This window comes from Diachasmimorpha longicaudata, chromosome 15, assembly GCF_034640455.1.
Source record: "Diachasmimorpha longicaudata isolate KC_UGA_2023 chromosome 15, iyDiaLong2, whole genome shotgun sequence".
NCBI lineage: Eukaryota > Metazoa > Arthropoda > Insecta > Hymenoptera > Braconidae > Diachasmimorpha > Diachasmimorpha longicaudata.
The window spans coordinates 2,959,376-2,981,858 of record NC_087239.1 but is presented as its reverse complement, the minus strand read 5'-3'; the positions used below and the strand labels follow the sequence as shown (position 1 = coordinate 2,981,858).

Here is a 22,483-nt window from a genome sequence, read left to right as displayed (position 1 = left end):
TTCTACCTTGTTTTCGAGGACTACAGCTGACTGGAAATGCTCTCATTAATGTGTACAAAATATTGAGTCGGGAACATTCCGATTTCAAATTTGTTACTTCCCGTGGAAATCAAGATCGATCAGAACACTGGTTTGGTCTTCTCCGATCCCGCAATGGAAACTGCCGAAATCCCACGGCAAGAATGGTTCGACATTCTACAAGGCATGCTCTTTCAATGGGTTATATTAGCATTAGCGATAAAGGGAATGTCTCATGCGATGATCATAAGTTTCTTGTAGCATCAAAGCCCTCACGCGTTTCAACAGCGTTTAATGATCCATCGATATCAACGAGCTTTCCGAGTGAAATGAATGTCGAAGAAAACAGTGATAAGAGAGAGATCTCTGAAGCTGTAGACATCTTTCACGATCTCGAGCAAAAGGCAACCAACAGCGCAGCTCCTACTCATGAAGGAAACTTCTCACTATATGAAGCAAATGCTATCGCTTTCTTCGCATGCTATGTAAAATTTAAAAGCATCAAAAAGTGTGAAGGTTGCGAAACTGATATGTGTAAGTCGCCTATGGATGCTCATTCTGTGAATGAGTTGTACATAGAATTCCGCGAATATGAGAATGTTGATATCGATGCGCCAACCATTACGAAGCTAACCCGCCCAACTGATAGGTACGCAGAATTGGTTCGGTTGCAGATAGTCGTTTTTGATAGAGTTTGGAAGAAGCACTGGAGTTCTTCATCTATACTCCAGGATATCACTATTGATATAAGGAGAGCTGTCGACTCGTCTGCTCCTGATTGGTTTTGTCAGAGTCATAGTTGCTACAATCATCGGGTAGCCGCTTTGGAATTTTTAGTAAGGGTCAAGCTCTTTGCTAGGACAAGATACAACAACCGGGAAGCGTGGAAGAATAACATTCAATGTTATAGTTGAAATAGGAAGCTGCGAAAAGTCACTCATCAGTGAATCAAGCATGTGAATCTATCTCTCACTCACACTCACCTGTCTACATGATAGCGTTAGGTTTCGATTTCACCGCCTAAAGTTGCGTAAGACATTCTCATATTTCGCCAATCACCACTTTTCCCGTTCACTCAAACATTCCATAGATTAAATGCAATTGCTTCCAAAGGCTTCTTCTACGTTTTTAAAGCGTTTCGTTGCAACAATCGTTATGCCGTGGTACCTTACACTCTCTCTATTATCTCTCACATATCCTCGAAAGCGCATTCAGGGATTGGGGCCTTCTGAATAAGAAGTTCATCGTGATGTCGGTATGTACATCTTAAAAAAAAATCGCGAGCACCAGATATTTTTTTGATTGACTAATATTGAATCTTCAGGTCGTTTTCTAGGAACGCAATTTTACAGTACAGGGGATCGTGCCTGAGCTACTCGGAGAATTCAGCACAATTGTAAGTAAACGTTACTATAATATATAATATTATTTCAATTTAATGATGAATTAAATGACGTTGGATTCATCCCGTCATATTTAAGGCGGTATTCTGGTCTAGAAATTCCAAAAAAATCGATTTTTTTGCATATTTTCACAGTTTAGACCCTTAAGAATATGCCCTTAAAGGGATTTTTCAAAACTCGAATTATTTTCGGACATACAGAAGATTTCTTGACGCATCATCGCAACGAAGCTCGAATTGATCGCTCTGAATTGCGAGCTTCTGCTGCTTCAAAAGAAGGCAGAACAGCTCAGCTAGCAAAAAGAAATTCTGCAAACATCCCATATAAAGTAGAGGAAGACCTAATGTATGGATCTGGGATCGCCGATTAGTGTAAAGTAAGTATTAAATATTATTATCCGAGTTATTTTACTGGAATTGTTTCTCAAACTTCAAACGCGTTTTTCTCAAAACTACTTTTTTCGAAGTGGTTGTCATGATATCTCAAGTCCTACCCGACCGATTTGGTCGTAATTTGGTGTAAATCTTCTTTATATACCTATCTATCGAGTGAGCCCTGGATTTTGAAAAATTTCAATTTTGAGTATTTTAAAAAAATTCGAAAAGGTCAAAAAAAGGGTAAAAAAAAATTGTTTTTTTTTCTACGGCTAAGGTCTACTCGGTAGCGGCATTTTTACTGATTGACAATTTCTCAAAATTCTTAGTTTCAGATCACTGAAAGGGGTGGAATGATGTCAACCAGGGTGCACCGTTTTTTTGAAGCCCCCACTTCACCGGCCTGTAATTTCGCGAATTTTGGATGTTTTTTTTAATATTTTTTTTTTATATTGTTTAAATCCCAATAAATAATATATAAAAAAATGGATACTGAAAATGTTTTTCTTTCCTTTCTAGTCTTAGTTTGAAAAATGGCTAAAATTTAGGGTTCTCGACCAGAATACCGCCTTAAGAGAGAGGGGCGGTAGGAGAATCGGTTTTTGGATCGTGGGGGGGTTATCAGATATTCTCGCTCTACGCCGCCGAAAACTGATGCACGTTTCGATCTATAATCTCAATCACATAAATTGATGTTCACAAATAATTAGAAAATCTTTAATTATTAGATTAGATTATTTATTCCCTTCACATAAACAAGAACATCGCTGCTTGCGAATTACTTTTGGGGAGTAGTAGTGCAGGAGACAGTGTTGCCGCACCAAGGTGTATACCTGCGACTTGCGACCGTAGGGAAGGATCAAACTGGAAGACTCTATTTTTCCTTCCAGTTGATCATCACGGTTACTACTCCGCACACAACTAGAGGGGAGAAATTAATTTTTGAATCCTGGGGGGTTATTGGGTATTCTCGCTTGACGTCGCCGAGAACTGATGTGCGGCAAGCTGCATTTTTGAAAATTAATGCCTTTCCCCGTAATTCGGATTAAGAACCGAAACCACCATCATTAATGAAGAATTTAATGAGCAATCGAATGGCGTTGGTTTTATTTCTTCATCTCAATTAGAGAGGGAGAAATTAATTTTTGAATCGTGGGGAGTTATTTGATATTCTCGCTTGACGCCGCCGAAAACTGATGTCCGTCAAGCTACATTTTTCAAAATTATTCCCTCCCTTCTTAACTCGGATTAAGAAACGAAACTACCGTCATTAATGAACAATTTAATGAACAATTGAATGACGTTGGTTTCATTTCTTCATCTCAAGTAGAAGGGGAGCAATGAATTTTTGAATCGTGGGGGTTTATTGGGAATTCTCGCTTGCCGTCGCCGAGAACTGATGCGCGTTAAGCTGCATTTCTGAAAAGTAATCCCCCTCCCCTAATGAGGGAAAAGCATCCCTCAACGCCGTTCGGATATCCAGAACGCCTGCCGAGCCGTTTAATTTCCCCTATTTCCTTGTATTACCTGACTCCACGCTATCCGCGTTACCGACTTTTCCCTCTGCTCCGATTTTGCAGCCGTAACGTTCGGTACCTTACCAACAAATCCGCTAGGACATTTCGTGGTTGATCTCCCAGGACTGGCCCTGCTGATCTCCCCTATGGTCTCTGTTTTTAGAGATGGATCGGATGACGATAAAAGTTCCGGCCACATTGTTGAGGCCCCAGGTAGTTAATTCCACATAGGTAAAAATTGATCCGTTTCTCTATTCGGACCCTTTGAAGGATCATTGAAGACCATTGTTATTCGATCAATTCGCTTTGATAGTCAATATTTATTTTTTTATTAATTAAAAACTTTTTCAAGGAAAAGTTAGCACCCCATTTTTATTTTTCCATTGAAGGTCAAAAGTAACCTCGCCATCGATTGAAAACTGTTTGTAGGTCATATATAGTCCATTGTCCTTAGTCTATCAATCATCATTTATGGGATTTTAATTAATTCAATAATATTATTCTGGCGGACGAGTGCGCATGCGCATGAGCACATACACTACGCGTGCCGCGTTATTCATACTCCGTTAATTTTCATCTATTGCCAATCATTTTTATCTTCAATCATTATTTGAATTCGTTTGCCAAAAGAAGTTCTATGCTACTCGTGAATTTTCAATTTAAGGAGTGTCATCCCGAATTTTTCATAAAAACATCTGTTCAGTTAAAAAAGGTGATATCGAGTAAATAGCGGACAGACAGGTCATTAATGGTTCAATATTCATATATTAGTTCGAACTATGTCCTTTATTTTGTCCTTAAAAATAAGAAGGGTTCAACATTCTCTGTGATTCTATCATAATCGAGACATTCATAAATAATCGTAAGATTTCTTCATTCAAAGATAATCGTAACATTCCTCATGATTCATCACGAACTTTTTGGTGGTTTATCATAACAGATCTCTTAAAATTTAAAGCTCAAATATCCATTATTTGCATTCAACGAATGTACTGGACAACTTTATGCTTAATCATACATTACAGTTACTTTGCAGGCTGCGATTCCCTGACAACGTAGATAAAACCTTTTGGTTGAATCTTCGCAGACCCAGATACAGTCTGAACCGCAGGAGAGTGGCCATCATATAATAGCCAATTTGCTAGTGTCCAACAATATCCAACGTATGTCTTCAGTGTAAGCAATTATTCCCGCTAATCTGTTGACATTTTATTTATAAAAAAAAAGTTAATTAATCATTCAATAAACACCACGAATTATTATTAGTAGTATTGTATATTGAGGGTGATCAACATATGCTGAAATAAATGACTTTAAAGTTTTTCATAATTAATCATTTCGATCAGCAACTAATATTATTCGAAAATTTTTTTTAAATCGATTATTTCTCACTTCGTCCGCAATAGGAGTATTGCAACTTACCGATAATCGGATTCTCGTTGGATAGATTTGGAAATGGCATCAATAGAAGATTGTGAAGATCCTATTCTTCAGGAATAAGCACTCTGTTATTGAATTTATAAGAGACGTCATTGTCCAGCAGAGCACACGTGTCCAGCTACGCAGTATTAATAAGAATAAAATAATTTAATTGTTAATGAAATTAAACGGGACACACTGAAATTTAAATCGACCGCCAGGTGCGCAACGCCATCTAGTTACGAACGACGTAACATGTTGATGTTTTCGCGTAGACCATCACTTACCATATAGGGTCCCTATGACTTCCATATTATTACTAGATTTAGCCTCAGGCGTTAAAATATTGTAGTGAATAATTTAAACTTTTGAGAAAAGGTTCAAGCTATTTGCAATATTTTTAAACACTTTCGAAGATGAAAAAACACAGCCTTTTGAAATAGTCAGTTTCAGAAACTTGTGAGCGAATACAAGTAATAAATCTTGTAATTTATTGACGTAGCTCAAGCCTTCCAAATAAAACATTCTTTGTATAATTTTTTCTAATCGAGTTTCCAAGTGTAATTTGCGTCCCACATCAACCCGTTCAAGTGATAAAACCTTTTCTCGGAGACAGTCTAATTTCCCCAAGAGAAACTTAAGGATTTTCTCTCTCTCTTTTAAATCCACATGTGAGGCCCCTTTCTTAAAATCATGTAGCCCCGGAGTTAAGGCTGAGTAAGCCCACAAGATCATGGGGGTGTAGAACCAACCCCCTAATTGAGCTCAAGGCGACGATTGGTCCTCTACGCCTTATCGTGGAACAGGCCCTTCGTCCTTACACTAAGGCTAAAATTGGAGGAAGATTGTAAGGCAGATCGATTTTAGACGCGGAAAAGTTAAGTTTAAGTCTACAACTTATGAATAAAAGTTTCCATATTATAATCCCATTACATTGGTATTCATTTTATTGGTTTTCATTGGTATTGGTATTCATTGGTATTGGTATTTGTGTTGAATTATTCAATTTAAAAACCCCGCACTTGTGAAGCAGAGTGGTTTTGCACTCCACGGGCATCGGAGCTGCCATCTGGAAACCAGCGAACCAGACGGGAACGTAACAATGTCCCCGTAAGGGGATATCGACGGCTACATACTCGCGACCTACTTTGATTACCGGTATACCCTCCGGTTTTAGTTCCTGCGACACCAACATTTTTCACTTGATCAAAATAACCTGGAGATTTTCCCCTTTATCTCTGATATCTCTCCATCACTGTCTTTATTTTCACTTTCTCAAGATTAAAAAATAAATTGTCAGCCATTATCAATCCCTAATCGTCGACCTTTTCGGGTATTTTTCTGTGTTGAAAATAATAGCGTGATTTTACGATGGACTAACGTAGAGGGGCAGAATAGACTACCCAATCAATAATGACGTACGAGGCACTGTGGTCAGTCCTGTGATGATGAATGAAGTCTCGATAATGTGTTCGCTAGGCATTCGGACGGTGATTCAGTGCACCTCTATTTCCAGGAGTTTATTGTCATTAGGAAATTTTTCACGTAAACAATTTCGTAAGTTATAACCTACTGCAAGGTGTATCGAGTTTTATGTCGTATTAGTTATGTTTCGTGTAACAGACATATAAAAATAGACTGTCATTCTCGGGGTGTTTTCGGGTAATTCATCTATCAAATTAAATTTCACTCCGGTAATGATGTAAGTTTAGAACTTTTTGTGAGATGACAGGAAATTTAGCCTAGTGTTTAAGCGTGAGGTTAACCTCACACTTTTTTGACGGTTTCTGAAACTAATTAGTTTTATTTAATTTCAATCATTTTTTTTGTCGCTGACAGTCGTGACGCTATTGCAATGACATGGTGTTTATGAAAACTGTGACACATGATAGTGAATCAATTAGTCCAATTCTGATGGCCAAGGGAAAATATCGTGGGTCTAGTGGAAACAATAAGGTATTTATGGAGAAACTTTTTATGGATTTATTTTAAGACTTTGTAAATCCTAAAAATATTTGTTCTCTAGGCGCTTCTGTCTACAAATGGCTCATTCAAAAGCTCGGAGATTTTCACAACTGAGTTTGACATCAATGAGACGCCACCCAGTGCCAGGACACTCCTTACGAAAGGATATATACAGGATGAAATTAATAATTTCTCAGGTATGGAGGGAGAGCATTGATTTTATACCTCTTGTTTTGTTCAGCATGATTATGAATTCAATGGGGTGAATTTATGAGGCAGCTGATGTTCATTGTCCTGTGGATATTGTTTTTATGGTGAAAAAGTATTTTTTCATTTTGTAAACATTTTTTTCAATGGCACGTCAGGAGCAAATGTTCAAACTTTGAATTTTATCAAATAAAAAGCTCCGTCAATTACGTTCGAGTGCAACTGACGACTTTTTCTGTACTTGAATGGACAGTTATGCTTTCAGTTATGGAAAATTAACGTAAAAGTTTACCCATGTCGACACAGTTATGATTTTTAAGGCTTTTTCGTTTGCTTCTATCTAATGCAAATGTCGAATTTTCCGGTACAAAATTTGTTGTTAGGATATATACAATGTTTTTGTTTAAGAAGATCTATAACTATGGTATCATGAAAGGAAATTAGAAGTCATCTGTGGAAATGATGAAAATGCTTTTGCAATTTATATGCTTATAATATGGAAATTTAAGCAATAAATAATTTTAACACTTGATATCTTCCAACTAAAAGGCAATGCATTAGTAAACAATTATACAACTGACTTTTACTTCGTCAGTCAAGCGAGGTCATTGTTGTTGTTTAGCATAATGAACAATATGGTAGAGCCATTTCATGAAGATATCACCCAAAATTTTCAGTAATAAATTCTAAATTTGCGAATTTGTACACAAGTTTTTTCTAAAGAAAAAATAATGATGAAATAGTCAGTCGCGACTTCATGAATACTTTTCAGCACAAACGTCACAGGTGAAGTGACGATACTCTCGGGTTAGGATCTCCTCATCCGACTTATGATGACTCCGATACGAATATTCGGAGATTAAAAATTAAAATAAATCACCGAAGTGTTCAAATAAATCTCGATCAAAGTTTTTTTGGTTTAATTATATTATTTTTCGGGGAGACATTCAACGCCCAACACATTTCTTGTTCAAATGCCCATATTGTTTACATAAAAATTATAACAAAAAACGCCACATTGAGTTCTCATTTCATTTTAATGTTTTTCCTGATTTCTAATGAATAATTTGAAATTTCTTCTGGGAATATCCTCGATTACATATTTTCTGATACGAAAATATAGTCTATGTTTTGACTTGAATTTTTATTATGAAATATTTGAATCATCATGAGAAGTTTACATACGTTTTGAATAGTAACTTTTCTTCTGCAAATGGGAGTAGAAATTTTTACGGCGTAGCTTCCCTTTTACACTTTAAAAGTGAACAACAATTTGAACACGCGGAAGAAAAATGAAAAAATTGTCACGATAAGATTTTGGAAAATTATAATTGTGACTTTTTTACAATGCATTTACAGGGCAGGACTACAGCTTTAATATATCCTGAGAGTTATCCTGCTAAGTTCACCCTTCAATCTGTATTTCTATTTAAACTGATTAAAAGTTGATATTTTTGAATCCCTGGATTCTTCAACACGATATCTCCTGTAAAGGGTCTTGTCCTGCTAACTTCATACTCATGAAAATTAAATTTCGCAACTGAAAATTTAAAACTTTTGAAGGAATTAATAGCGATTGTAAATTTCAGTTCAATAATTTCATCAAAATTAAGTGAAATCGGAAAAGGTCAGAGGGAGAATATACACGAAAAAATATTGTCGAATTTACGGTACTGAATATTTGTATTTTCAAAATGCCTTGTAATATTTTCCAAAACTATTCGTCACACGGAAATCAACCTTTACTGAATAGGAAGGTTTATACAAGGTTACTAATGTTGTAACGTCAAAGAACACTATTACTATAATAATTAAATGACAATGAAAAATTAATTTATCCAGATACGCGATAAGGTATCGGCGAAGTCGACATGGAGGGAGGTACAAGAGAGATAAACAATGTTATTACGTATGTTATTCACCCTCAACAACTTACCCTCCCAATGCCCATGCAACTTGCTGATTTTTTGATAAACAAACCTTTTGCAAAAAGGAAAATCATCCTCGCGTTTACAGCGTGACGCCAGTTAAATCGTGTCTATAGTTAAAGCAGTGCACCTGAATAACTTATAAAACAAACAGAGGTTGTGGGCATATGGAAATAGTGAGCAGGTGATAGTGGGGATGTCATTGATTCTTTACATCTTTCATTACCATCGATAAATGGCTGGTCGATTTCCGAACCACTAGAACAAATATGTGTATAAAATTTATGCACGACAGAAGTGAAACTTCTTAGCCATAGATTGTTAAAAAAGTTTGTCTGAATTTTTTGTGATTATTTTTCCTATCCAAATTTCAGCCAATAGGATTGCACCATTCGAAGTTATTTTGTATAGCCAACACGGTATTTCAGCAGAAATTCTAGGAAATTTCACTGGAAATTTTGCATGTTGCCTATATAAAAAAAAACAAATGATGAAGTAACCCTCAATTGTATCTGACAGATTAAATGGCAATTCGTTGAAAATTTCGTCTCATGGTGCAATTCTATCGGCCAACATTTGGATGGAAAAAATAATCCCCCGAATACCACTCGAACTTGGAAATTATCTGATATTTCCCTCAAGGTTCCCTACAAACAAATAAGCTCGTCAAGTTTTCCAGAAAAATCACGAGCGGGAAGCGCGAGTTCATTTGTTTGCAACGAACCTATCGGGAAATATCCGATAATTTCGGAGCTCTTGTGGTATTATATGCGATAATTTTTTGATAATTCTGCGGGTAGGTTATATATATATGTAACGAAACAAACGTTAACTTAACCAAATAAACCCCTAACAGATTGAAAACAAACGTTAACTTAACCAAATAAACCCCTGACAGATTGAAAACAAACGTTAACTTAACCAAATAAACCCCTGACAGATTGAATTTTCTTGTGGTGATTTTACGCAATTGTATCAAAAATGAATCGATTCGGACGTAGTTCTCTGGCAAATATTGATAAGGCAATACAAGGAACTGTCCCCGTTAATACGACCAAGACGAAAGCATCAGCATGGATGCAATTTTCGAGTTTTTGCGATGAGAGGAAATACACTTTGAGTGCGGATTGAGTGCTCTTTTCATTTCATGGCACAATTCTTTTGGCCGAAATTTGGGTAGGAAAAATAATCCCCTGAATACCACTCGAGCTTCAAAATTATAAAATATTTCCCTCTAGGTTCCCCGCATACAAACGAAGTCAAGTTTTTCAGGAAAAATTACTCGTGCTTTCGCACTCGTGATTTTTTAACCCGAAAAAGTTGACTCCATCATTTGTTTGCAACGAATCTATCGGGAAATATTCGATAATTCTGAAGCTCTTGTGGTATTATATGTGATTATTTTTCCCACCCAAATTTCAGCCAATAGAATTGCACCATTTGTTGATATTTTGTATAGCCTACCTCGAATATCAGCGATAATTTTTTGAATATTTTGGTAAACAAACGACACTTAACCAAATAAACCTCTTTTCATGTCATGGCACAATTCTCTTGGCCGAAATTTGGACAGGAAAAATAATCCCCTGAATACCACTCGAGCTTCAAAATTATAGAATATTTCCCTCTAGGTTCCCTGCATACAAATGAAGTCGTCAAATTTTTCAGGAAAAATCACTCGTGCTTCGCACTCGTGATTTTTTAGCCTGAAAAACTTGACTCCTTCATTTGCTTACAACGAATCTATCGGGAAATATTCGATAATTTTGAACCACTTGTGGTATTATATGTGATAATTTTCGGAAATTTTTATTGAGCCACACAGGAAGATTTCATTGTCATCAGAACATTTGTCATTGAAAATTCGAAATCTCACGGAGAAACCGAATAGAATCGTCAATTTCTGTTCCATATTTCCCTGAAAATGAACAGAAAACAAGGAAATTGCTGTCAATGCATTTTTTAATTCAGGGAACAGTGACACAAAGCCCATTTAGGACAAAAAATCAGAAAATTTACGATTTCATTGAAAAATCACAAATTGGTCGAGAATTTCATTGGCTGACAAAGGTTCATCCCTTTGGTTAGGTCCCACCCTCTCGGTATTGGAAAGGGGATAATGGTTAAGGGGTTATTCTCATGTGAATGCCTATATTTTACCACTTTTTCGGAATTTTTTTTTATGCGACAACAAACTTCAATCATGTTGATTTTTCAATATATTTTTATTTGTATTTTGAAATATACGAAAAAAATTTTTTTTTTCATTTTTTACATTTTTAAGATATATTTTTTTTAAGTCAAAGTAGTCCCCAACAAAAAAATGTAGTTCACTGGTCAAGGTGATAGCGGCTGTTCATGTTGTCTGACATAAAAAAATCGAATGGATTATTATTCAGTAGATCTGTGGCTATCGTCCCTACCAAATATAATCAATTTCATTAAAAACAAAAAAAAATATCGAACTTCAAAAAAAAAATCACGAAAATCTCCTTCTTTTTCGTTACAAATCGTTTAAGAAAAATATGAAGATATTGTCGAAAATAAACAATTGTGGTAGGGACGATAACTATAAATGAGTAGAAGAACATATGTAAATTTTAAAGCAATCGGTTGAATACTTTTTCTTGTAGGACCTTGACCGTTTCAGAAAATGATGATTCGAGAAAAACGCGTTTAAAGTTGAAAGCCTGGTAGACAATCGCTTACGACACGTCGGCGACTATGAGCTGTAACTTATCAAATACTATGAATTTCGGTCTGAATTTTTCACAGCATGTTTTCAATAGGTTTTACTGTCAAAATATAAAAAAAAAAAAATCGATTTTTTTAAGTGCTCACATGAGAATAACCCCTTAAATGATCAGACGGGTGAATCCCGTTTTAATTCTTTTATTTTATACGCTGAAAAGGCACAACCGTTCTGCTTCGTTTCCTTAAGATAACTAACTAATAGACTAAAGGGATACAACACACTGGACTTGATGTCTCTCATCAACAATGGTCCCACTCATCCATCTCTCTATACATTCAGAAAACAGAGCATACACATTAGGATGGCCCACAAGTGAAGGAAATCGAATTTCACCCTGCCTATTCGTGGTACACATAGCTAAAAATATCAGGATCATATGTGAATTTTTTCGGATTTTTAAAAACATTTTTAGAGGTTGCGCCAACTGGTTTAATTTCTTACGGACTTTTACACGAGACGGACAGACCAAATGCAATAATAATTTTTTTTAAATACAATGACTCGACCTTTCGTTATGAACTCTCGTACACTTTCCGGCGGAAAGGCTAAGAGTAAGATAAGATTTTTCTCCCAACAAAAAAACGATTTGTTATTAAAATAAAAATCGTAATTTCTGTTCAATTTAGGGATTTTCGGTGGTGCCTACGACGCTTCGGGAGTTTTCGATATTCTTCTCGATTCGGTTAGATGATCATTGAACTATCTGACTATCATTTAGAGGAAAGAAATTTTTTTTTTTGCAAATGCAATGTGGTGAAAAACAGGAAAGAAAATTGTCAAATTTTCGTGTAGAGACAGGTGTCTGACTCATCCGGTGCTTTTATGACGGTCGTATACAGTGAAATGGAACCCAGGCAAAAAAATTTGGCCTGCCGGACTGACCTTTCCTAAAAAGGAACTGAACCCTTAGTACGTTAAGCTGGTTATGGCATATAATTTCATTTCGAATATGAAGATCTCCCAATTATTTATATTTTTATTACAAAATAGACATTGTTAATTTAATTAATTTGCAGAAATTTCAACAAAATTTGAATCGTAAAAATAGCTTAATTCTAAATTGATTTTTGATGTTTCGTAAATGTCGGAAGAACGCCCCTTAGGTACTACCTGGACGACACCCGAAGCACCACCCGCGGTCATTCCTACTACCTGACACGGGACCATCATTGAGGGTATTTAACTTCTACTTAATTTTTATAACCCTTAACTGCCAGTAGGTCAGACATTTTACTTGAACTTAAAACGCTTCGCGCAACCACTACAATTTGTTTAAATTTTTTTTGGAAAATTTTCTTGGGTAGTCTATTAATGGAAGAATCATTTTCCGGGATAGGCTCTCAAACATTAGGGGATTCGAAAAAATGGGCCATCCTAATACACATCATCCCCAAACTTCCTCAAATTTTCTCTCATAAAAATGTTTTCTACTCTCAAGTGGAAACACTCGAACAAAGGAAATACTAATCGTACAAAGACCTATTCGTTCCATCTGAAAATTAATTTTTGACAAACATTCGAAATGTAAACTCCAGTATTCGGAAATGGGAATTTTACAATGGGAATTGCGCATTTTCTAATTTAGAATTATGGCCCCTTGGGTCCAAAACCCTTTTTTTGGGTCATGTGCTTGACAACAAATTGACTTGAGCGCGTGCAGAGAGTCCTCGGAGATGACCCTTGTTTTCGTCATCATATGTCCCTTCTTGAATTGACAAACTGACCTATAAACTAATTTCGGGAATACCCTTCAAATCTTGGCTGAGGCTCGAGAATTTTCAACCCCTTCTGGACACCCAAAGGCTGACAATTCCAAGATTTATGTGAGGGCGATTTTCCCCCAAAAATGTCCAGTAAAGGGTTAAAATATTTATTTTATTGCTTCAACGTGCGCTTTCTTTACTTTCCCAGATTGAACGTTCTTCGATAGTAATTTGTGAGGGAAGATTCCTCCTTCCTCTGCCTTTCGTCCTTCTCTTTTCTGTTGCTCTAATGATTATGAAAATACCAAAAAATTAAAATTCATTTTCAAATTCCCCTTCTTTGCGTTGACGAAGACCATGAAACAAATATCATGGTCTGAATTAAAATCTTTGGGATGTCTTTAAAAAAAGAAATTATCACTCAGTAGCTAGAGATTAATTTTAAATTATAAGGAAATAGAATTGTTTTAAAACCACTGAGACACTGCTCATTGCTCGATGGTGGTTCCAATTGACGTTCATTTTTATTTTTGGTACATTTATGTTGTTTCAATATAGAACAATGGTATTCTTATTTTTGGTGGGAGTTTCGGGAAAATATTGGATGGGAATATTTGCAAATATGGAAATTATTTTTGTTGGTTTAAGGAAAGGTCCAATTCTTCGTCGCGATTCTCTCTTCTCAGGTCGGAGGAATCCTTGATACAACATTAATTTATAAAATGGATGATCCGCTTTCTCAGGAAATTCTCTGAAGATTTGAGGTTAAACCACTTTGTTGGAAGGTTTGTAGAGTAATAAAACATTTGTGAAGCAGATTTTAAGAGGCTAGAATCATTTAGTCACCTTTTAATATTAAATAAATTCGTTTATCCTTTTTCTTCAAGACATTTTTTTCTTTAAAAAAGCCCTCGATAAATCCAGGGAAAATCTTTTGTGTCAACAGGACCGTTTCCGTCTATCCTTCACTCTCACTACTTTTCTAAACAGTAAAAAAATGAGTATTTTCATGTAATTTCGTTGAAGACGAAGCAGATACAAAATTAAATATCTTCTAAACTAATCTGATAAAAAGAGACTTTGAAAAAAATATTCTTGAATTTATTATCCGATTCAACTCATTTCTTCACTCCCACACATTTCATCGCCGAGAGGAAACTTTACACTGAATAGCCAGTCGATGCATCGATGTTTTGAAACGACATTGTGTTACCTACGAACATTTCCAAATATTATTTTTTCCTAAAGGGCAACAGAATTTCAGTAAACTGCTAAACTATGGAAAATAAATGCATCTTTTGGCTTTGAAAGTAAAATGTCGTTTGGCGAGGCACATAAAGAACAATGAATGTCAGGGAATTTTTGAGAAAAAAGAGTTAATCTCAGAAGCCTCAAGAAAATCACATAAAAAAGAGAATTTTTGACAGCAGATATTTTTTTCTTATAGAGTCCAAGTCTTTCGCAAGAGAAATTCCCTATTTTTTCCCTTTTTCCGGTCGCTGCATTGCTGGATACCGTAGGTGTTCTCCACATGTGGAATATTCACCTGACGTCCTCTTTCCCCATTTTTTATAGTCATATTTTCCTTTATCCTTTTCTTGATCAATGCCATTTCCGAAAACCCTTTCCACCATTCCCAATCTAGGTAGAGCAGCCCATTACTAATCTTTACTGGGTCAGTCTACTATGAACAATTTACTTCGCGATACTAATTCACTTTTCAATCGATCTAGCCAAGTCCTGTCGTTCATAAGGTCTTCATATTCAGTTTCCGTATTAGAATTCTAGTAGAAGTCCAAGCCTTTGTAAGACTAGTGCAATTAAAAGTGTGTTCAATTAATCTGTTTCTGCAGTTATACAGACAGTTATTGAGTGACTCATTGAATTATCATTATTTATTTTAAACCCAAATCAAATAACTGACCAACTGAAATTACCGTCACTGGAAGGCCTCAATTCTTCTGAAATCGAGTAGAAATTCTAGTGTGAGAGGAGACACATAGTGCTAATAAATTTTTATTACAAAAAAAAATTAAAAATTCGAAATATTTAATTTTTTAAAATTAAGTCTATTTCTGTTTTTCAGTGGGGGGGGGGGGGGGCAACCCTCCCCCCACTGAAACTTTTTACGATTTGTTCCGTAAAAATTCGTCACTTGCGCGCTGACTCATGGTGGGAGCAATTGTTAAGTGCCAGGCACGTAATTTTTCTGTGCGGTCCATGAATTTTTCCGAGCCGTTTTTTAGGACTTGACTGAAAAAGACCCAAACAAATCTGAAACAATTTTTTTTAATTTTTGGCATTTGAAGGACATCTACATAATACATAATACATAAAAAGAACATACAAAAAAAGTAATTTACTTTAATTTTAAAGAATATAACATACATCATACATCGAACAATGGAGAATATAATATCATTTCCTACTATACTTTGACTATATATTTTCCTTTCACATATTTTACGATTTTGGTCATAAATGACTCCTTAACATTTTCCGATTTCTTCTATTTCATTGCCATAAAAATTAACTTAAAACTACTCTCGCTGGGAGATTACATGACTTGTTCCGTTATTTTTTTGGAACTTTTCTCTCCGTGGAAGTATATATATTTATTGTTGTATATTCGTTAGAATACCACATTCAATTTTGAATTTCCTAGAATTGTGAATTCTACGAATCTGTCCTCCACAGAATGATATTTCAAATGTGTATTACTCGTCGAGGCTTTCTTTATGTAGTTCGTTTCAATGTCCTTTTCAGGATAATGGGAATTCACTGAAATTATACACAACACCTTTAATACAAAATTTCACATATATTTTATAAAGAAAGGGTGAACTACAACACACAGATATCGTAAGGAAGGGAAAGTGTTATGCCCCGAAATTCCATAACATTTCAGTTTTGTAATCCGGAGAATACGAGGACACGAAAGTGGCACATAATATTCGGAATTAAAGACACTATGATGAAAGAAAAATTAAACACGATGAATATATGTGGATAAATCCACGTATAGTCAACTTATGTAGATAACTGGGGCGCAGCGTCAGCGCTTTACACCCCGAAACTGGCCTTCAGCGCGTCACCGTGCACGTTGCATGTACGGTGGGGTCGAATGACCAGGTGTAATACGAATCCACGAGACAATAAATACTCGTAAATTCGTATTCTCTGGGCCAGTGATTCGAATGCTTTTCTTTAAGTGTTACCTCTTTTGTATTTATGCTCGCCTGATACCTTCTGTCTCAGAGCGAGTCTTTAATTATTAATAATCCTGGGGAATAATAAGTAAAAGTAGTTAATCAATTGAGCTTATTTGTTTCTCCCCTTTATCCGCGTGTGATAATCCCGAAACTCGAACCCAACCGCGCGGGTCCATTGCATTTTTGGTGGCAGCGTATTTTTTGGGAAGACGAAGGCCTGATCAACCACTGTCTTATCACATAGTGATAGGAGAGGAAATAAATATTGGGAGTTTGGACTACCTAGGGGTAGACGGGCCAACAGCTGCAACAAAAGTTCACATCGAAGGAGGGAGGAGATTGTCTTTAAGGTGAATCAGACGAAGATTTTCGTGAACCTGTCATCAGGAATCATAATCGTTACCATTGGGGTTCACCAGAGAAACCTACCTTAGTACTTCAGCGTACCAAAAAGGCTAGTACAACCAGAAAAACCTACCTTAGTACTTCATCGTACCTATAAGGTTAGTAGAATCAGAGAACTACCCTGTCAAGAGGGGCTAGTATCATCATAAGTAGCTACTCAAGTGAGATTATTTGATTTTTGGCCAAGAAATAAATAATCAATTATGTCAACTACTGGAGCAAATGGTAGTCGACGATCAGAATCAGATTTCGAGTCCTCCTCCATTTCGGGGCAAGGGGTAAGAAGGCATCTGTTCAATTCTAATGTGAATATTAACGAGAATGTTGATGTGCAACGGAGATATGACCGATCTTTGCATCAGAGCTTATTAGCTGGTGGTAATGCACGACCGGTTAAGGTTGTCGTCCATCGGGAAGAGGACGATCTGTCGGAGGAACTACCTGAGAAGCAGCTGGCTAATAGCACGCGAGGGGTTGGAGGAGGAAATCAACGATCTCCTTTTCAAAATCAAGATTTTGATGAAATTCAGGTAGACGAGGCAAGGGATGTGACGCCCAGACATGAGTATTTCACACCCAGTAATGTGTTCTATCGTACGGGAACATTAGCGGCGGGAGGTTTTGTTCCTGGAGGCGAACGTCATGGGGCAAACCAACTTCTCCAGCGGGTACGACCACTTCGGCAAACCGACGAGCTGTGGGACTCAATAGCAAGGTTGCGCGAAAGAGTGGCAGATCTAGAAGTGGAAAAGCAAGTAAAACAGGGAGAAAAGCAACGCCTCCTGGATTCTGAGCGGCAGCGGCGGGAGGGGGCTGAAAATGAGAGAAATAAAGTTAGGGATCTTTTGGCGGAGGCCTGGGCAGATCAAAATATTCAGAACAACCGGGTACCGAAGAGAGCATACCTTGATCTGGAGGGGGCACTTCAAATGGTACGTAATTTTGCTGGACAAGATGCAGATAAATTAGATGCTTTTGTCAAATCAGTTGAAGCCGCTAGGAAATTAATATATCCAGAATTTCAAGATGCCCTTCTAGTAGGTATTCTGGGAACTAAACTTGAAGGTGTTGTTATGAAGCAATTGAAGTACCGAACTATCACCTCATTTCAACAATTGGAAAATGAATTGCAATCACTTTTTGGGAAACCAAAAAGTCTCATCGGGCTTCAAGCAGAATTTAGCAAGATACAGCAGAAGAAGCATGAGAATGTATCTAAATATGTCGCACGCACGGAGAAAGTCACTTTCGATTTATTGAATGGCTTACTTAGTCTGCACGCTGATTTCACGGAGGGAGAAAAGGTAGCTTCTAAAAAGCTTCTAATGACTTTGTTTAAACTTATGTTCGAGCAGGGATTGCGAGGGCAGTTGCAGAGTTTGGTGCGAGCCCATAATTTTAAGACGCTCCACGAGTCTTGTGCAGCGGCCATAGAATTGGAGAAAACCATCTCTGGACCTCAGAAAGGGAGAAATTTTGAGATACCTCAGAGGAACTTCAGTGGCGGGAATAGAGCTTCTATGGGTTGGCAATCCACTGGAAATTGTTTCAACTGCGGATGATCAGGTGATGTTGTAAAAGACTGTCGTAATTCGCAGTCAGGTCAACGCAAATCGTTGCCGGTTGCGTCAGAGCGACGCAGCGTCGACGCATTCGGCACTGTTTGTAAATATTGCCGATATGTAGGTCATGAGGTCGCTGATTGCCGTAAACTGAAAAAAAGAATGAGAATATCTGACTCACAGAAAATTCCTGCATAGATCGTGAAGTCCCATTTTGCAGGTAAGCAAAATAATAATTCAGGTAGCGACAATAATAACCTGAATTGAAAGAGGAGAGTTGATAAATCTGACGACGAGAAAATTATGCCTGTTGGAGCCTATCAGGTTATGATGGTAAAGCCTGCACAGTGAGGGAAAAGTTTTCAAAGGAACAATACAACAATGATAAAACCAGCACTAAAGGGGGAAATAAAATCGGAGATTTTACTCACTGCGGGAGAGCTGGAGTTACCGACTATGTTCTTAGCAGATTCCGGAGCGAAGATCTCCGTAGTGAGGGTGGACAAACTGATGAAAGGAGTTGAAATTACCCCGACGAGCCGAATCTTGAGAGGGATTCCGAATCATGACGTCGCCACCTTGGGTGAGGTTATTCTTCGTTTGGAACTAGGCAATAGATGTCTGGGACATACGTTTCAAGTCATTCCTGAAAATTTTCCTTGCATTGGGGGAATTTTAGGCAAAGATTTTTTGTCTTCACCTACTTTGAAGGTGGAAACAGTCCATGGGAAAGCATTGGTCATCAATGGGCATCCGTTCAAGCTGTTCCAGGATCAAACACCGATAAAAATCAGAGCTAGAAGTGAGGTATTACTGACAGTACCCAAACGAAGCGGGGAAACTGGTATCGTCCGGAAAAACCAACTAAATTCGCTCGGGACATTAATCGACAATCTATCGAAAGTTATTATCCCTTTAGTGAACTTCATCGATTAAACAGTCCTATACAGTCCACTATTTATTTTATACAAGTTTTTAATTGTACAGTGAACATATACGTGTGTTTTATAAATAAACCGCGATCCTCATCGAAACCACGTGCGTACATAAAATCATTGTCCCTCATCGAACTTCACCACTTCCCGTTCCATTGACCCATTCCATCAAATCCGGACACTCAAATTATTAATAGAGATATTTTCATTATCTTTCAACTCGGATGAGGATCATGAAAATCGCTGTCTTCCAGGAGCTTTCCAGAGGAACTGAGCTTTTCTTTTCTGTTTGGTAAAATTTTTGGAAAAGCAGAGACTCCTAGGAGGTGCCCCTTGTTTTTGTCACCATATGTCCGTCCCCAAATTGGCAAACTGAGTAATAAACTGATTTCGAGAATTTTTGAACCCTTTCGGACACCCAAAGGCTGAGACATCCACGCTTTATGTGCCGGCAATTTTTCTCCAAAAATGCTCAGTAAAAGTTTGAAACATTTATTTTATTGCTTCAACGTGCTGTTTCTTCAATTTCCCAGATTGAACGTTCTTCGATAGTAATTTCTGATGAAAGATTCCTACTCTTTCTGCCTTTCGTCCTTCTTTTTTCTGTTCCTCTAATGATTATAACGATACCCAAAAAATAAAAATTCCTCTTCAAAGTCTCCTTCTTTGTGTTGAAGATGAAACAATCACCTTGGTACCCAACGTTAAGGCTCCATGGCTGTTGACAGGTTTCATGAAATTCGTGGTTTTTGAAGCTTTTGATAGTTCGGGATTTTTTTCAGAAAGATATTTGTATTGTAATTTATAGAATTAGAGTCACATTTAAATAGCGATAAAAATTGAGTGCTGCCACTCGATGGCGTTGGGATGTTTAGTCTTTGGTGAACAGGTTGGTCATGTGGGCTATGGGTTCATGGATCGAGATTGATGAAAGATAAAGTGTTGTATCGGAGAACTCTTAATAAACTGTTTATATTAATTCGATTGATCTCTGAGTAATTAATTTAACAATTTTAACGATTTTATATGAAATAGTGAGCCTGAAGGCGCAGTGATGAGAATCTGATTGCACAATTTACATTGTGCTCTGTACATGTATCTGGAATCTTCCCGAGCTACCACTTAAACCTTTCATGTCAGAGCCAGTCCCTCCGAAATCTCTGATCTATTTTTGTTCTGTTAATTGTTTCAAAATTAAAAGGAGGGTTTTAATGACTTGTAAATTCAATTTAACTTGAGACGACATGACTTACGGCTTTAATTAATTAAGAATGGCTGAACGCATGATTATCTACCTGAAAATCGTCAAGAATAATTAAATTATGAGGAGTTATGTAATTTATCTGTGAATAATGACGATTTATTAGAGTTTCGGGGAACTAAAAATTATGGGTAGCTCAGATTGGACAATGCACAGAAATCGCCTAGCATGATAAAATAATTATACAGAAATACAACCATAGAGAATGCCTATCATTGGTTGAAACCTAAAAGTACACAAACTAATTCTTCCTGACAACAATCTCTTTGCGACCTACACTATCAACCGTTCGAGAATATTGTCGAGGTTTTTCATCCATGTTTAGTCGGATGAACTCCTTAATATGTGAATATTCAGAAAAATCGACGAAAAACAACATTGAGTTGGATTTCCAAATTATGGTATAATTTCGATACCATAATCCCTTTGTAAGGTATATGGTATGAGGAGTATGAGGACAATTATGACAGTGATACCGTAATTATGATGTACCTGATAAAATTGAACCCAAACTGATCCCCAAGCGGAAAGTGTCTCCTCAAGAAAACAAAATGAAATTCACTTTTCATTCACCCACTCTCAAGATATTGCGGAGGTGATTGAAAAATGTCCATTAATTATTAAAACGTTTAATTAATTATCAACACTTGATTTTATATATTATACACTTGTTTAGATGATGATGTTGAAATGTTAAAATTTAAAAAGGACGGCAAATAATAAGAAAAAATGGATCACCAATGTAACCGAAAGGCGGGTAATTTTGAATTGACAAGATAAACAAAATTCTTTACGCGAGGCACAGAGGCACTGAGATTCTTAATAAAAAAAAAGTGTATAAAATTTATGCACGACAGCAGTGAAACTTCTTAGCCATAGATTGCTAAAAAATTTTGTCTGAATTTTTTGCGATAATTTTCGGAAAATGTTATTGAGCCACACAGGAAGATCTTAGAACATTTTGTCATTGAAAATTCGAAATCTCGTGGAGAAACCAAATAGAATAGTCAATTTCTGTTCCATATTTCCCTGAAAATGAACAGAAAACAAGGAAATTGCTGTCAATGCATTTTTGAATTGGGGGAACACTGACACCGAAGCCCATTTACGACAAAAAATCAGGAAATTTACGATTTCATTGAAAAATCAAGGAAATTGATCTCCAATATTCATATTAGAGTATATATTTAAATACATTACGAAATTTTCATTTTCGTGCCGCTTAAAATTCGGGAATTTTACTGAAGGATAAGTTAAACCGGAGATTTCATGATTTTCAAATGTGTAAAAAGCATTTGATGCCACTGGATTGGTAATTCTCAGTGAACTATCCCGATATTAATAAAAAGGTCTTATTAGTATTATTCATCATATTAACAAAATGAGTCATTTTCTTACTCCGAATCTATCGCGTTTTCGTTTCTCTCCCATGTCTCTTTCCGTCCGACTGCCCCACCACGTGCGCCATCCCCTTCCTTTCCCTTTTCGTTACATACGATATTGGAATTACAGCCCAACGAGCGCAAAGAAGTTTCACTTCAAAAAAAGCCACAAAGTGAAAAATGTTGAAGTTGAATAAGAGAATGCGGACCACGGAGAGATTTTTACAATCCTTCGGATTGGTGTAGCAGTTTATGTGTTGAGGTTTATGGACCAACTAAAATGGGACAACTATTTTGAGTGTCAGGATTAAAATTTGGGAAAAGTCCGACCGTAATAAAATATTTGGAGAGAAAAATATTTTTACGGTAATAAAATCGCATTTGGGAAACGATTTTCAATGGCAACGATTCCTTCGTTCATAAAAAAAGAATAAGAA

The 22,483-nt window shown here is 36.6% G+C and overlaps 1 protein-coding gene and 1 long non-coding RNA gene across 6 annotated transcripts in view; both read left to right on the top strand.

Moving 5' to 3' along the window:
- The first annotated feature begins 366 nt into the window (after window positions 1-366).
- Window positions 367-2,345, top strand: LOC135169592 (uncharacterized). Its single transcript, XR_010300226.1, has 3 exons — window positions 367-1,414; window positions 1,622-1,797; window positions 2,125-2,345. It is a non-coding gene; the product is annotated as an uncharacterized LOC135169592 (long non-coding RNA).
- Window positions 2,346-5,932: 3,587 nt separating this feature from the next.
- Window positions 5,933-22,483, top strand: part of LOC135169529 (uncharacterized) — a 131,044-nt gene continuing 114,493 nt past the window's right edge. The window contains exons 1-3 of one of the 5 annotated variants that reach the window (XM_064134599.1): window positions 5,933-6,393; window positions 6,571-6,687; window positions 6,758-6,893. In XM_064134599.1, coding sequence (XP_063990669.1) covers window positions 6,592-6,687; window positions 6,758-6,893 — 232 coding nt within the window. In that variant the 5' untranslated portion in view covers window positions 5,933-6,393; window positions 6,571-6,591. Of the gene's footprint in view, window positions 6,434-6,570; window positions 6,688-6,757; window positions 6,894-22,483 lie in introns of all 5 variants that reach the window. The other 4 variants (XM_064134601.1, XM_064134597.1, XM_064134600.1 and 1 more) reach the window with 4 other exon arrangements.